Source organism: Pezoporus flaviventris, unplaced genomic scaffold (assembly GCF_033815535.1).
Source record: "Pezoporus flaviventris isolate CSIRO_AGI_PZ_B2104156 unplaced genomic scaffold, CSIRO_AGI_Pfla_v1 ptg000036l, whole genome shotgun sequence".
In the NCBI taxonomy this organism is placed as follows: Eukaryota; Metazoa; Chordata; class Aves; order Psittaciformes; family Psittacidae; genus Pezoporus; species Pezoporus flaviventris.
In genome coordinates, this window is record NW_026892584.1 from 20,208,956 (window position 1) to 20,226,334 (window position 17,379).

The 17,379-nt window shown below is 34.5% G+C and overlaps 1 protein-coding gene across 4 annotated transcripts in view; it reads right to left on the reverse strand.

The window, feature by feature from the left end:
* The window catches only part of NOVA1 (NOVA alternative splicing regulator 1), a 148,466-nt gene that overhangs the window by 39,056 nt on the left and 92,031 nt on the right, over positions 1-17,379 (reverse strand). For all 4 annotated transcript variants that reach the window (XM_061463440.1, XM_061463439.1, XM_061463438.1 and 1 more), the window contains one exon: positions 1,883-2,049. In XM_061463440.1, the coding sequence (XP_061319424.1) occupies positions 1,883-2,049 (167 nt within the window). The remainder of the gene's footprint in view (positions 1-1,882; positions 2,050-17,379) is intronic.

The window sequence follows — 17,379 nt, forward strand, 5'->3', positions numbered from 1 at the left end:
GAATTTTAGATTCATTGAGTCAGTATTTATAATATATGAATTTATCATGAATAGATACTGCGTCATTAAAAGAGAAGTAACTCATTGTGGCTAAAACTGCTCAACACATGTGCATGCATCTCTCCACCTACTTGCAGGCACATAATTATGCACCTGTATGTATACAGGCAATACATTTTAAAATTTCAAGACACAGAACCAGTCATAAGTCACAGACCTTTAAATTATACATTGTGTTTAGTCTGTGTCTTAACTTCACTAGCAGCAGCTCTGTTAAAACATGGAATTATGTTCAAAAATTCCAAAACAAACAGCAAACCCCAAAACAAACAACTACCCCCCAACAAACAATATTAAAAATATATATTAAAAAAAAACAAACAACAAAATGCAAACAAAACAATTTCCCCTCCCCCACCTCAACAACTTAAAAAAAATTTTTTTAGAGACTTACTGTGGACAAGCTGTATCAATTTCAGATACCAGAGAGGAAATACTTCTGCATGTCTCACTAGCCAGGGTCTGTAATCTAGTTTCTCAGAATCTTACTGACTTGCCTAAAATTTAGCTTAATTTCACTGAGAAGGGGGCACTTTTCATGGTAACAGAGGACACTCATTTCCCATTGGGTTAAGATGTATTGGCATAAAATCTAACATTTTTATGAGCAGAAAATTCACTCAAGATACTGATCACTTCGGCTTTTTCTTCCTATCTCAGGCATAATAATTTTAATGTCTAAATAACTGAGAAACTAATAATGTAAAATTGGGGCTTTTCTTTTTAGTATTTTCTTATAAATTATCTAGGCTATTTTTTACTTAAAAGTATCATATATACAGAAAAAAACAGAAGTAAATATTAGAAAAAATATACAATGGCTTATGCACAGTTGCATCCACCTAAAGCAGTCTGATAGTTCTGAACTCATCCAGTTCAAACACATCTTCATATAAGCATTCTGTATATGTCACTATATATGAAGTAAGGTAATACCATACAATTACCAAATTACTTTATCAGACACTGAATCTGCTAGCACAGAAGGATGAAACAATCTTTTCCCATATAGGACAGGTGAGAAACTAAAATCTATTCTATATAAGATAGAAAGACATGACAAAATTTCACTAATGTTCACTCATTTCTTCCTTTTTCTTACTCAATACAATGGAAAAATAATTAAAACTCCTGTATGACAGATGTTTCCTTACAGGGCTTTTTTTCTTTCCTTTTTTAAATTAACATAATTAAAATTGTTTTGGAAAATGTAATGAACTATGGAATACTAGACCAATAATGCCTTGCAAATATATTTTGCGTTGCCCGTAGATTTTGAAAGAAGTCAGTGTAAAAGAGGCAAAAAGATGTCAAAAATAATATAATAGGAAATATTAGAAAATATCCCAAGTAAAGTAACTCTGTATTTTCAAGCCCTCACAGGTAAGATTTTAAAGTACCTAATATAGGGTCTAAAAAACCCGATTAACATTCTTGGGTTTATTTTATATACATGAAAGTAGGAAACAGTTAATCTGTGATTTTCAGTAATGTTAAGATTTACAAAGTGGTTCATAATTTAAGATTAAAATTCAGTGATCTTTGACTAAAACCTAGAACTGTATTATCACCTTATACAGTAAAGAAAAGTTTATAAATAACACATTTGAGTGTGGCACTGAAACACATAAAACACTGACTAAAAGAACTGCTGAGAAACATGGAAGATGTAAGTAAGTACAAGGAAAAAGAGGATCAGCAAATTACTAAAGGTAAAATAACATTCTCTTAAAGAAGATGTTATGTTGACCCCTTACAGCCTTAAAGTTTTTAAGACTTCTAAGGAGCTGCTGTGACTCTCTATTCCCACACAAAAACTCACTTGTTTGATGCGGTCTGGATTAACAGTGGTCTGAGGCTGTAGAATGCTGACAGGCTCTGTCTTGGCCACATTTTGAGGCATTTCTCGAATCTTCTCTGCAATGAAGCCATGAACCGCATTTAGTGCTTCAACTGTTCCCTGGATCAGACACACCCGCTCCGTAGTACCTGCAAATATCAAGAGTTGATCTTAATAATGTCCATCTTTCAAGATCCCACTAACTGCTTTAATGATAGCATAAAGATGGCACTCAAAATTGCAAAACTGACTAGCAATACCTCCATAAATACACAAATGATAGATTTCCAAAAGATAACATACATATGATCTGAAGATGTTTTAAACAACTCCTATTTGTGTAGATCCTACAAAAATGTAACTTTCCAAGCCAATATGATAATTTAAGTTAGACCTAAACAAACAACAAAAAAAACCACTAAAACTCCCAACATTAGGTTATGTTGAAATATTAGCAAATACCATGAGTTAAACCATGTTAATCTTATCTTTTGTATACTACCTCACAGAATTTGCAATTCTATGCAGATTGCCAACAAACATTAAATAACCATCATAGCTTTAGTTATAGTTCTTTAGAAAAGCTACACAAAATCACAGGCATTACGCAAGGATTAGAGAAATGTACCAGGCAGGTAACCGCCTTCGTAAAAAGTCCCTTCCTATCAAGTTTACATCTTTAGTAACATCTATTGTTATCAACTCAAGGTATGCTCCTTACAACACTCCAACACAGTCTTTAATAGGGAATGGTACAGTAAACTTAGTCATTTTCAAGAAAAAATTGTTTTCTTTTTTAGTAAATGCTTTTCATCTCCTTCTGTGGATGATCTCTAAAGATTAAGTATTTTATTACCTAAGGATGAAACAGCAGAGTAAGAGCCCTGCATGCTCATTAACTTAATGTATTCATGTACACTTAAAATCTTTCAAAACCTTTTTCTTAAGAAAGAGTATCAGGCAATTCTAAAATTCAATTTTGTGTAAGAAGCTTTACAGCAAAACTTCACAGCAAAACTGACAGAATGAGAAACAAACATTTTTTCTCTATTATGTTATTATAAAAGAACTAAAAATAGGATTAAAACATGTCAATCTATTTTAAAAGCTGTCAGGTTAATAATCCAATCATCCTTGAGGTAACATTTAAAGTTAAAATGGTTATATTCTTAAAATAAGTTATACAAGTATCAACCAAATACACATTTCCAACAGCAAGATTTTTAGCATGTTTATTTGACCTGTTATAGTGTCTTTTCAACAAATGAAAAAAGGGAGTTTGCCATAAGTTTACATCTCCACAATAAGTGAAACTTGGTTCCTAGACAAAGCTTTCTTAATGCCTTCCCCCTTCCCCCCCCCTTACTTGGCTTCCTCCCCCTTTCACAAACAACTCCTGTGGTTTCTGTGTAAAGCAATCCAGCACTAAGAAAATGCCCTGGGGAGTCTTTACGCTGCGGTATTAATTGTCTCCTAAATGATGAGATGTGATGCGGACTGATCAATGCAGCTAATGCAAGTGTTCTGTAGGTCAGCAGACAACACACCAAAACAAAACACAGATCAGGTTGCTTCCGAGCTACCAGAGTCTAATACAGAAAGCACAAGAATGACTACTGTCAAAACAGCTGAAAGGAAAACAGTCAATGTTAAATACAAATTTCATTAGACTTGACACTAAGTGACTAAAGCATATTCTAGAATCTATGTGATTTTAGGAGATGCAATATAACAAAAATACGCTTTATGTCTTACTATGGACAAACATACTACATTTTAGTCTGTATAAACCAGGATGCAATAAACTGAAATCACTGCTCCATGAAGATACGCAATTGTGCAAAAGCACATTTCACGCAGAGTAAAATGCGGTTTAAAATGACAATATGTAGCACCTTTTCTTCAAGGGTTAGATCAACAGAAAAAAAAAGTGGAGAAAACATATACATGTACAATTGGGAATTGCTTTAATCTTCTGAAGTAATGTTGTTGTATTACTTCACACAACTCAGCTTTTCGTTCAGATAACAGAGTACAATAATTTCCAAGAATCACACAAAAGGAAAACTGCCAGTTGTATGACCAACCTGTATAACAAAAATAAGCCTATGAATCACTAAAGTTGGTGAAATTTGACGTTATAAAAGCTTTAAGGCTTCATTAGTGTCTAAAGTAAACCGCCAGATTATTTATCATGTTCAGTTAAGAGCTGCATCCACTCCACGGATTTCTGTGAACAAAAGCCCAGCCATCTACATGCATGCTTTTGTCATATGATTTTGATTTTCAAACTAGAATAATATATAAAATTATGAGAATGCATTATGATAATCAATGCCTTGGGAGGGGGAGGGGGTAACACTGCCAGTATAAAATTATTATATTTTTTAAATTATTTACAATCAAAATCGGAAATTAGGATCATGGTACATTGATTAATGATTGATTAGGTGCATTGCACATTGTCTTCTACATGATAATTTTGCTATAGAAAATGACCAGAGTGTGTGGGCATCATCCCTGTATATTCAAAAAAACCAGTCAAAATATTTTGACATATGTTTGATAATGCTAAACCTCATGACAGAAGTTTGCGTGCGGTCACACAATAGAAAAACAACTATCTAAATACATCACGATGATGTTGCTACCGTAATTTCATGTTAACTTTTTCTAAGGAGCCCAAGTAAATTGCTCGGTATTTGTATGTGGTCTAATTTTCAGCAAGAAAAATGTGGTTTCTCTCCTCTTTCATCAGATTTAAAAATTAATTTGCATGTGTGTTTTAACTTTCCCTTACCAAATAAAAGAGGCAGAATGTAATTGAATAAAAAAAGTCTACCTGTACTGCTCACCAAAACAAGATTTTTAAAACCAATAAAGGAAAAAAAAAAAGTCTTAATCAGTTGTGGGTTGTTTTTTGGGTTTTTTTCTAGCTTTTAGGGGATAACTGTTTTCAGACTAGTTTTTCCCTATAGAAATAGATATGCCATTATATAAAATAATCTTTCTCTGCAGTTCCTTGGGGGTGGGAACCATTAGCAGCCATCAACAATTTAAAAGTAAGTAAATAAAAACCTGCTTTGAAGCCTAGTAAGTTAGCTATGCCTAAATGCTTAACAGCTTGCAACAACTTTATTTTAATAATTCATTTTTCCTTCCACCTCCTTTAACTACCTAAAACTTTACTTCTGGCAAATATCCTTGGCAACTGCATCACACTAATTTTATCAAGAACTTCAAAACAATAGACCAGAAGCTTTTAAAACAACCAATAGAATAAATGCTAGAAGATGCAACAGGATAAAGGATGCTAATGCTTCCAATGTTTTTCTTTCTATATTTAATAGGCATACATCTATATATATGGCTACCATTAAACTTTTAAGTGTTTGCTTAAAGACTAATTCAATGTTTAAGAGTTCTACTGCATTCACAGAAACACTCATTAAATGTCAAGTACGTTTCTGTATTTTATGAACCTTAGTTGTAAGTTTTGGGGAACGCTCTGTACCTTTCAGAAAGGACTGCCTAGCATTTATATGACTATATACTTTTCCTTGGGCTTTTACAACAACCTTAAAGATCATTCAAAAACCTAAAAAGCACAATGCACTACCAGCCCAGGTTAGTCCCAATACATCCAACTAATTAAATTTCCTTATGTTTTTCCAGAATACCATGCCGATTTCTTTGACACTGAAAGGGAAAGCCTGACAGAGGAGCCAAAGCTAAAATCTTAAATAAAGGAATGGCTGCACTACAATCTCTCATCAGCTGATCTGCATTAAGCTTTTAATTTGACAACTCACAGTAGAGCAGTCTACTAACCCTAATGTCCTATATATTTATTTTTGTGATCAAATGTCTTTTAGAGTGGGATTCTGTATAACACTGTCACCAGCTGCTTCAGCCTAACACTGACCTTGCAAAAGCTCTCAGTAACACAGGACTGCACTTTGACACCATGACAAAATGCACACAACCTTAAACAGCAAGACATTAAGAACAGCCCCTGTATGTGCAGTCTCACAGAGATCACAAGACAGTTTTCTCCTTCAGTCCCTATCTTCCCTGTTCTTTAACCTTTGTTTCTTGAGAGAAAATTAATTGATCTTAATATAGAACCTCTTCTCATATTCATCACAGATAGAAAGATGTCTCTCTCTTAAAACAAAGCCTGATGATCTAACAGATTTCCCAAACTGAAAGGGGAGGAAGGGCTGGTAGGAATTCTAAAGCACGGATGTTCTGCATTTGTTTTTATCCAGACAAAATAATTATGGACTGTTTGTACAAAATACTTATACAAGTAGGGAGCAAAACTTAACTTTTTTTCCAAATAAAACAGCATTTTTAATGGCTGAATAAAAGTAGAAAACATTGAAGGGAATCTATGAAAGAGATTATCTCTCTATAAGAATTTATTGATATCTCTGTTACAAAACCAGGTTATCCTTGACTTTGATTTTAAATTTCATGATTACTAGCTGGACGCATTTAGCTCCACTCTTCTTTCAGAGAGAAATAAACTGTTCCCTTTAAAGTTTCATATGCAATTACTCCTGAAATTCTAACTATTAACGTTTTATGCAGCTACATTATACTTCCCATGAGTCAAGCACCTAATAAAAGTAGGAAGAATAAGTGTTCTATTTCTTGATACATGTTAACAGACGTGATAATTAACAAGCACGTGCATTTATGCATGTGACTTGCTGAAATCTGAAAAAATAAGTTAGAACTTGGGGTCCTCTAACATCAGCCCTCAAGCATTTTCTGATCAGGTGTTCGCAGGAAGCCTTACTAGCTTTAGCAGAAGAAACTGACTGCTGAAGTCATAACACATCTTCTAGTTATCCCATACAGATAGCAATGCACATATATGCGCATATATATACATATTATTCTCAGTTTTATGAAAGCACCAAGTTTACAGTCCATTGTGCTCTGATCACAAGAGTGAACTACATGAATCCAGGTTTAACACAGTTATGAGTCTGAAGAAATGGATTATTCTCATGTGAGAGAGAAACCTAGGAAATTAAATAGATTTAAATAAAAGGAAAAAAAAAATCCATCACTCATAATTTTTATTGAATGCTTAGAATGGACGATGAGTCATCTTACAAAGCAAACAATCCTTTGAACAGAAACCACTTTGCTGGGTATCAGCTAAGGATTTTATGATTTCACCAAAATTATATAAAGGGAAATGAGGAATTAATGATTATTGTTACACTGTTATGTGTAAGGCAGGAAACAAGGTTTATAACTAGTTTTCTTTGTTTAAGAATTATTCATAAAACCCCTGTAGATTCCACTCCAAAAGCTGGTATATTTCCCCATAACCGAAGGCAAAGGCCAGAGATTTTGTCTTCCTATGGTTTTATGAAGGAATTTATTCATATAAGAACTATTCAGAGAGAAAGTGTGTGTGTGTAAATCAGTAACAAAGGACTGCAACTGAAAGGGAGCACCATCTAATTATGATTTGGGAAAGCATGTTTCTGGAAAATAAAGCTCTAGAACTAAGCAAGACCTCAAACCATGGTCAGTTCATTTGGGGAAATGGTTGTTTTCATATATTATGTGTAAAATGATCTGTAACAAGTAACTACATAAACAAAGAAAATTAAAACCCACCTGATTCCATCACAACATTAACATCTAACTGTGAAAGCAGTTAGAAAGGGATCAAGAAGAATTTTTACATTTTGCTGCTATTAAATTGTATGTCAGAGAAGAACTTCTCCAAAATAGTACTTGAGGAAACATTTTCCTTTCTACCTCTCAAATTGTTCTGTAAATAGGCTAAAACTGCCATCTGCTTCAGTTTTGTTAAGCTGGAAAGTGACATTTCGTGTAAGGGTCTGTCCTCAAGAACAAAATAATGAAAAAAACCCATCAAAACTATGGGAATACAAAATACAGAATTTAAACAAAATACACTTATTTTAATAATTTAATTGCTATTTAGATGTTACTATTCTTGCCTGTCAGTGAACAGTAAGCATCCAAGTAAATAAATAAAACATATCAATAGAAATCTAATACCCAAGATTGATGAAAATGTGAAGGTCTCTGAGAAGCAAAAGTTGTCAAAATCATTAAAAACCAAGCACACACAATACTACTAAAAGACCTAAGTTGGTGGAAAAAAAAACAGAGCTGACCTTATTTTTGGAAGAGGACCATAAAATAGAAACAGAAAAATTACATGTGATTTTCAAGATATCTGGACTGAACTGTCCTATCAACAAAAGCACTTGAGAATATTTTTCATGTAATATTCAGTTGGCAATTACAGCTTTTATGACATGCTACAGTAATATGAACCGTCCTTAATAGTGCCTCCTACACATACAATTACCAAAGGAAAAAACCCACCTATTTAAACAGAAACTATACTTTGAGAAATGTAGGAACTGATACATTTTATAATTTAGAGTGATAACACTTCAAATCACCAAGGGAGCTTTTCTTCTCAAAAATATTTCTCAAGTTCCATAGTTTAAAAGCCTGTGAAAAGCTTTGGAAAATCCTCCTGGATTGCTCAAGAAATGAAATCACCTAATGTATTCCTTACCACATATTTTTTCTGGAGGGAGACAATAGCATATTTTAGGTAAATGAACTATACTCAAGGTTCAGATTAAAGAGTCTATTGAAACATTTGTAATCAGATTGGGGTTTTTTATATATTGCAAGTAACCACTGACGGTGATGATGGAAACATGAATTTTCACAAGTATGGTTATTATTACTGTTTTTTAATTTAAACATCTCATGCAAGAAATTATCTATAGTGTTCAAGTTGTATACTAAACATAATGTCAGGTAGGGTTAATATGCATACAGACGCACTATAGCAACTGTACTGTAAGAATTATTCTATATCCCAATCCAGAAATATAAAGAAAGAGACAAGGATGCATACACCTTATGTTTTCAGAACAGGAAGAATACTGCCATGTCAAAACCAGGATGACATTTTGATGCAGTCATATAACACAGATACAGAATGGGCACTTAGAAACACATATACACAAACACAAAGACGCACTTCTTTTTGTATTTTGCTCCTTTCTGCTCCTCTCTAAATCTTAGTCCAAATCCATATTGTGCTTACAGCAAATTCCTTCCTGACTTCCAGACTGGAACCCTTTTAGAGCATGTCCTTTGGTTCTTTGATGAATGGCATTTACACCTCTCTAAATTTAGCTTTCTAAAATTGAGTCCAAGGTAGCTGTTTAAGAAAGACAGGGACATCCAGGAACAATGCATGACATCTACTTTTGGATAGAATCAGCCCACAAAGATACAAAGCTCTCACCCTTGACTATAGAGAGTATATATTATAGGCTCCTGGAAGGCTCACTATATACATATACACATCAGACAATACTGTTTTCCAGAGAAAACTACAACATAAATGTTGGATTAATCTTAATATTAAAGCTATAATTATTACTATTAATACTATATAACAACATTAAAAGCATTGCAGGGGTGTAGGAATAAGGCAGTATGTTAAATGATCTTGATGAAGTAAGAGGTAAACTGAAATATCAGTAAAAGAGATATTTCCCTCCAAAAGCAAATGTCAGAATTATTTCCAACCAGATTTATATAAATTTACAAATATTTTCTCATACAGAAGTCCACAATGAAAGAAGAGAAAACATTATCTAGGCAGAATTTTCTAAATAGAACTTTTTCATAACTTTTTGCACTGGATGACAGCTAGCTTTTATTTTTATAGCCAACACAGTTACACATTCCTAAGCACTCAAAGGTGCTCACTTCACAGATATTTGCTGAACTATTTTCATTCTTGCACAAAATCACCTTTAGAATAGTAAAGCTAGATATAACAGCCTTGGCAAGTTCAGTAGCAATGAGCTAAAGATCTTGCTGAATCCCTTTTTTACATGTTCTAAAAAGCTCAAAGAAGATTAAAAAAAAAATGGAAAAGAGAGGGTTAGGAACATTGCCATCTTCTTTACTTTCTGTACCCTTTCAGCATCAGAAAAAGAAGTTAAAAGATTTCCTACCAGTACTATGGCCGCTACAGACCGGAGCCCTTTTTATGGGCCAGTCATTTTGCAAGTATTTTCAACTACTCAAAAGAATAAAGTCACAATTAATTGTTTTTACAAATGCTACCACATTTCAATGTTTGTATTATTGGTTTTAAGGAAATCTGGGCAGCTATCTCATTTAACTTCACTGATTAAGAACAGGGCTAAATACCAGGGTTTTTTCCTCTGCTTTTGAAGCATGTCTGATGTAAACTGAATGGTGTCAGAACTCATCTAGAATAAATAGTCAAAATGTTAACAGCCACAACTTCATCATCATATCCTTAATTCTGTGGATATTGCCACTGAAGTCATTGATATTTCACAGACAGTAAGTCTCCAACATAAATCTGACTGTGAGATAAGCACCTGGACAGAATAAACTACTAACCTCCTGAATATATTACTGGGTTTCATTCTCCACATTTCTGTTCAGTATTAAACAGAAAAATTCAAGCCAATAAACCACTGCATTCTTCTAGACAGAATTATAAGTAATACATATTTTTTGCATTATATCAAACGTGTAAGTCTATTTAAAGACTATCTGGAACTTTTGGATTTTTGCACCCCTAGTCCTGTTTTAGAAATCCAGTAAATCCCTTTTTAAAAATTTAAATAAACTTTTCTGACCAGTCCTAGCTTAAGATTTTCTATATGTTCTAACACAGAAATCCTTTAACATCCCCAAATGTGCTATTATTTACCTAGCAGACGTGTTAATTTTCCAGTATACCTTATCAGATAGATCTCGATAAACTAAAGAATGATCATTTCTAATATGAATTTATACACGGTACCGTCTCTGATGGAGACTGCCAGATTATTAAAAGTTTATAATAAAAATAATAATAAAAGTCACATTAAAACTGGATGATCAGATCTCATTACACACTGATGTTGCGATTAAAAAAAATCCTTGAAAGACAAAGTAAACATTTACTATCACTTCACAAAGATAATATTACAACATGAACTGAAGTTATGTATACCCAAATGCACAAGCAACATGTGTAAACCAACATGAAATAAACACACTTGAAATGTAACTACTACATAATTTCCTAAAGAATAACCCACCCCCCAGTTAAACCATAAGCTAAACATCATGCACAGAAAACATCAGTGGGAAAGAGGAATCTGCATTTGAGATGACTCCAGGGCAGCAGTTTTTCCACTGCTACTCTTCCAGAGACCTTCCCCATGGGCTGGAATTTCTAATGAATCTGTGCAATTTGCTAATGCTCAGATACTCCTGCATGGTCCTGCTGTGCAGTAATATAAGACTGAGCTCATAGAATTGAGAACCTCACAAGTTTTCCTCATGAACAGGCCAAGGAGAAAAGATAAATTCACCTCTAAAAATTAGATTAACTACTGGTGCAAATACCCATGAAGTTGTCTCTTTTCTCTGTTTGCCTAAGAGCTTATCTTTATGCGATGGCAGCAGAATTATAAATGAAGAATGTGAGCTTCATGAACAGAACCTACTCTCTGCTAATTACCTGTAAGAATTCTTTACCAGGAATGGCCTAGCTTTCTACAATCTTAAGTCTGTTTCCTTCCTCAACACTAAACCAGGGATGCTCATACAGCTTCTCTGTTTCAGCAGCAGGGGAGCATTGCAGGTACATGTGTTGGGAATGGACAGGAAGAAGGGGTGCAGTAGCTATTCCACTCCTCCTCTCCAACTGCAGAACTTGGCCCTTGCTGCAGGAAGGAGTTGGAGCCCAGTTACTCTGCTGAAGGAACAGACAAATACCAATACCATTCCAGTCATCATGTATCACTTGGCATTACGCTTTTCCTAAAGGATTTAGAGCCTTAGGGACAGGCACTCCCACAGCAAGATAACGCTAGCCAGCAATTAAAGAGCATTTACACTCCCCAAGCCTTATGATCCCTAAACCATCCAAAATAATAGCATCAGAGTGGGTAGTAGTCTTCTAATACACCTTTTTAACATTATTGTGAAAAATTCAGATAGTATCATCAATCCAGACAAAGTATAATTTTTAATACGCATTAAGAAGGCAAGTTAACCTGAGATAGGAAGTATGTTAAAATGAATGTAAGCATGAAATGCTCTGAAGGACTTAAATGCCTGAGAAGCGGACAGCCTAACATCCCCTGCCCCTTCTCTTTTTCCCCAATATCACTACCATCAATAAAGATAATGCCCTCAAAACTTAGTTATTAAAATGTATTACTTGTGGAGTCTTTGATATTTCCTATTTCACTATTCACTAGCCATTTTCTCAACTCCCTTTTTGGCAAAATGAAACTTATCTTTGGATTTTGGAGTTAGGACCTACAAAACCTGCGCAAAAGGTACAGTATAATTGCTTGCTAACAAAATTGTCACTTAAAAGCTAACAAGGTGCGTTATCAAGGAAACATTTGAAGTTTCAGTAAACAGAGAAAATACTAGCTAAACACAGTGAAATTTTCATGTGGAAAATTGACTGAAATCAACTGCATGGGAATACTAATTTTAAAATTTGCACATCCAAAGCACTGGTAGTTAAAACTTTTGGTAACTCCTAACAAACATTTCTAACAAACATCAAAGGAGTTAAGCTACTTTAACTACAGATTGAGATAAATTATGTCTAACAGGACAATAGACTGGGAACAACAACAGTTGAGTAAAACTCAGAAGAACCAGCACCATTTAAATAATTTGCACAGGCAGGAGGCTTATTAGTAACGTATTTTGATCATTTCAATCTAGACATAGTCAAAATAATTACCCCCCAAATAAATACTGCTCAAGTTTTTAAATGAAAAAAATTCAGTCAGAGAATTGATTGCATATAAGCATATCCATATTTTATGTCTTTTTTTGACATAGGTTTGATAGGTTTTCTGACAACCTGATCTAGTTGAAGATGAACCCGTTTACTGCAGGAGAGCTGGACTAGATGACCTCTGAAGGTCCCTTCCAACCCAAGCTATTCTATTATTCTCTGTTTCCGGAAGTAGGTAAATGCACAGTACATTAAAAAAAAATAGCTCTCTAAAATGAAACAGATTCAGCTACAAACAATTATAAATAAAGAATTGTGTACTACTATAAAATGAAAGCCTAGCAAGAAACATTTATTCTAGTCTAGGAATAAAAAAATTGCAGTACATAGTTTCTAATCAGAGACAGAAACAGTATAAACAAAATGAGAATTGTCCACAGATATCTTGTATTGATCCAGACCATGTTTCACAACTATACACAGTAATACTCTTTTCTGAAACTTTAACTTGTATCTACTTAGAACAAGTAGCCGACTGAACAAAGCTTCAGTACTAACAGTATACCCTCTGTTTTCACAGCTTAAGAGGCTGTGACTGTTTCCAAAGCTGTTATTGACCAAATATATCAGAACTATGTCAGGTTTTAAAATATACCTGCTTTCCTCTAAATCTGATTTTAGATTTCTCTTGGCAAAATCAATAAACCAGTCTGAAAATAAGAGTGAAATTCCTATTCATTCCAAATTTTAACACTAAATAAACAAAACATTTTACAAGGTATATAACAACTTTGTAACAGACTAATACATCCCAAAATGAGAAAAAACAGATGCAGTACAATCTTTATTCTTTGACCATTCATGAGATTTGCATTGTCAAGGAAATAATTTTTGCCCATTTGAAAAAGAACTTTCCAGTCTTATTAGATTTCTTAATCTCACGGACAACCAATCTGAATCATAGATTCCTGCATGATACAAAAAAAAAAAAAAGCAGCCTTTTTTTCTTTTTTTCTAATCCCCACTCCTGAGAAAAAACAAGATCAGAATCATGACAAAAATAACATCAAAATCTTCAAGTAATTTCATGAAGCTGGAATTAATAAAGCCTATTTCCCTACAGATTTGCATCTTTGCATCTAAGGTAAGAAGGTACAGGCTCTGACTGAAGCTTTCCCCAGAGCTGTTTATTTTCTGGAGACAACAAATACAGGCTTTTCTGGAGGCCTTCGTAACATCATTCTTTAATCTACAAATAGTCATCTTCACACAGCTTTTCAGAATTTAATTATGCAAGAGATGCTGACTCTGTCAAATGTGGATCATGTTAGTAAAGGATTCAACATTGTTTCACAGAAACATCAGGCAAGGTAGCGCTGAGGCTGATCAAATAAAGTGTCTTGCTCAAAATCGTCTAAGCAGTGGTCTATTCAGAAACAATGGTATATGCATACACTGATAAAAATCTAAATTCAGCTATTATGCTTTTGTGTATTTAGGCTTTTGTATGTTTTTGATAAACTAGGACTATTCATTATGAACTTGCCTCTCAACTGAACATACAGACCCTTCTTACAGTCACAAATGGAGCCCTCAGAAACATAATTATGAAACAAATCAAATGCCTTTAAAGATATTCTTGCAACTCTTTCTAATTCCTCCCTAAGGCTAGCTCCCAAGTTGAACTTTTTGACTGGTAAACAGATACTTAGTGACTAAAGTACTGTGTCAAGTGTAAGAAAAAAGGATATTTACTTATATTTTAAAAAAAACTGATTAACATGCACTGAATTTGCATTTCCTGCTCAAAATACAGAGGAATTTTGAGTGCCTGACCCGGGTTCAGCAGTAGCTGGGTGCAGTGCTGTGTTTTTGACTTTCAGCCTGGGAACAGCGCTGATAACACCGATGTTTTTAGTTACTGCTCAAATGTTTACTCTGACCTAGGACTTTGTGAGTCTCATGCTCTGCCAGGGAAGAGGGGAAGCCGGGACGAAGCAGAGACAGGACACCTGACCCAAACTAGCCAAAGAGGTATTCCATACCACAGCACGTCATGCCCAGGATGTAAACTGTGAGTTACCTGGAAGGGCGGGTTCACTGCTGGGGTCGGACTAGGTATCGGTTGGCGGGTGGTATTGTATTCTCTTCCCTTGTTATCTCCCTTATCATTATTATTATTGGTGGTAGCAGTAGTGATTTGTGTTATACCTTAGTTATTGAACTGTTCTTATCTCAAACCATGGGAGATATATTCTTTCGATTCTCCTCCCCATCCCTCCGGGAGCGGGGGGAGGGAAAAAGGTAGGGAGTGAGAGAGAAACTGCGTGGCTGATTTATGGCTGAGCTTAAACCACGACAGTGCCATAACTCTTACATTCTGATACCAAGATCACTCTGAATTACATTAATGACAGTTATATTCTGAGATGAACTATGAGACCGTGATCATTCCTGCCCCTCATTTTTCACAACTTTTTGTACTACTCCTAAGAAAACATACTGCAGGCTGTGGAGTTCTAGATATTGAATTATTAAAGTGATTTAAAAAAAAAGTAGCAAGAAATAACACAGGTTTTTATACATGTACAAAGGAAATAAGTAAATGCAGTTTATAAGTCAATGCCAAATTGAACAAAAAAGAGAAGAAACAGTTTAAACAACGGGACTTAATTAGTAAGCTGTGAAAAATACAAATGAGGTAACGAATAAATTTTCATCTAAACATTAAATTTTAAAATTAAAAATAAGCATAAAACATACCACATTATTCTGCTGTTTATTGTAAGCCTTGTTATTTTGTGCTTCTTCATTTCTACAGTGGTTTCCACTACAGCATTTGGTGTAAGGCTGTATTTTGTTTGCCTTACTAATCATGAATATTACATGGACTGTACTCAGTCTTAGAACACACGCCTTTGTATTTCTACGTTTCTTGCTACAGTGCTACAGAATTCAAAACCTGTGGGACTTACGGACTTGACTTTAAGCCTGTGGCAATGAAGATGCAGCTGTTCATTTATAAGCAATCATCAAAGCTACAGAAGTTATAAAATAAAATTTGAAAATCCTCTTTCCTGAACTTTTTAAATGATTAAATTATAATAGAATCAGTGCTATGTTTTATTAGAAATATTTTTACTCATTAACTTTCTTCCAGTTTTAAAATCAAACCAAACCTATTTTACATAGCATTCTACCTGAGTTCACACCAGGTTAGCATTGTAGATTGAGTATCAGTATTTGATTATTATTGTAATGTTTGCTCCTCACATATATAATTAGAATATATCATCAACCATGACCCAGTCAAGAGTCTTTCGAGGTTGGCATTACAAATTTTATGCTACATAGGGTCAGGTGCAACTCCACAGTGTTATCAGAACTTATTTATACGGAACTTCTACCAATGAACCAAACCAGAAGTATAAAGGGATGTTACTTGCTGGTATTGTAGAAATGCCTAAACAAAGCAAGCAGAAGATGTGATCCACATATAAAAGCCACAGATCTCACTTCGGTTGACGTCTACAGATAACAACATATGAAATGTATGTTTTCACCTGTATGAAGGGACAGCTGCTGTAACTTGTGCTACAAGTTACTTTTTAAATTGGATACTCTATTTTATAGGATTAGGACAGTATCCAGGGTGTAAAGGGCTGATTATGATAGAGTCCAGAAATCATCAGAAATAGTGCCAAAGCTGAACTGAAGATAAAGTCCAAAGTTCTGCTGTGTTAGGTGAAAGCTTGGTGAGCAAGCTCAATGGCAGTGTCAAGATGACAAGGTGATACCAATGAAAGTAATATTTTCAGATGGATGATAGAAATACGATCATATTACCATGGCACTCTTTCTTGGTAATAACAGACAGTTTCCATATGTGTGTAGGAGCTGGACTTTAATTCCTAGTAGCTCCTTAGTATTTTGTCTTGAGTAAGGAGACATACTAAAGAAAAGTTCCTTCTCCAATGGTCAGTAAAAGAATCAAAAAGTTATTAGTCCTTTACAACTGCCAAAACTGTAAAGCAAAAAACATTCTTCTCTTTCATTCCTCCTCCTTTCCTTAGTGAAATTTTTCTCTTCAGTAAAAATACTACTGTTGGAAAGCAGTGTTTTCTAAAGCAGGGCAAGACTCCCAATAAGACATATTCACCAAGATTTTCTGACCTTCCTGCAAAGAAGTAGCTCTAGTTTCCTTTCCCCAGATCTAACCACTGACATGAAACTCGGCAGCAATAATCCTCAAGGAACTATGAGTAATTTTTCAAAGCAGACAGCCTCCTTTCAAATACAGTTTCCCCTTTTTCTTGCAGACACCCTGGGGACTTCCTTCAGTAGCACCATAAAGATATAAAATGCAAGTAAACGTGAAAATACTAGAAAAGAGTGTGGGGTAAGCTGTTGGTTAAGAAAAATGTTATTTTAATAGTGGTATGCCTCAAACTAAGTGGTTTGGGTTGCTGTGGTGGCCACAAACTCAAGTCAGTGAGAATTTCTGAAGTAGGGGATACATGGAATTTCCACTTTTTTGTTTGTCTCTCACAAACCTCTCCTTTTCCCACCCTTCAGAAGCTTTCCACAGTGGTGGTGAGAACTGGAGAGAAGTAGGACAGAAAAGCCACCTAGATTTTTGTTCTAC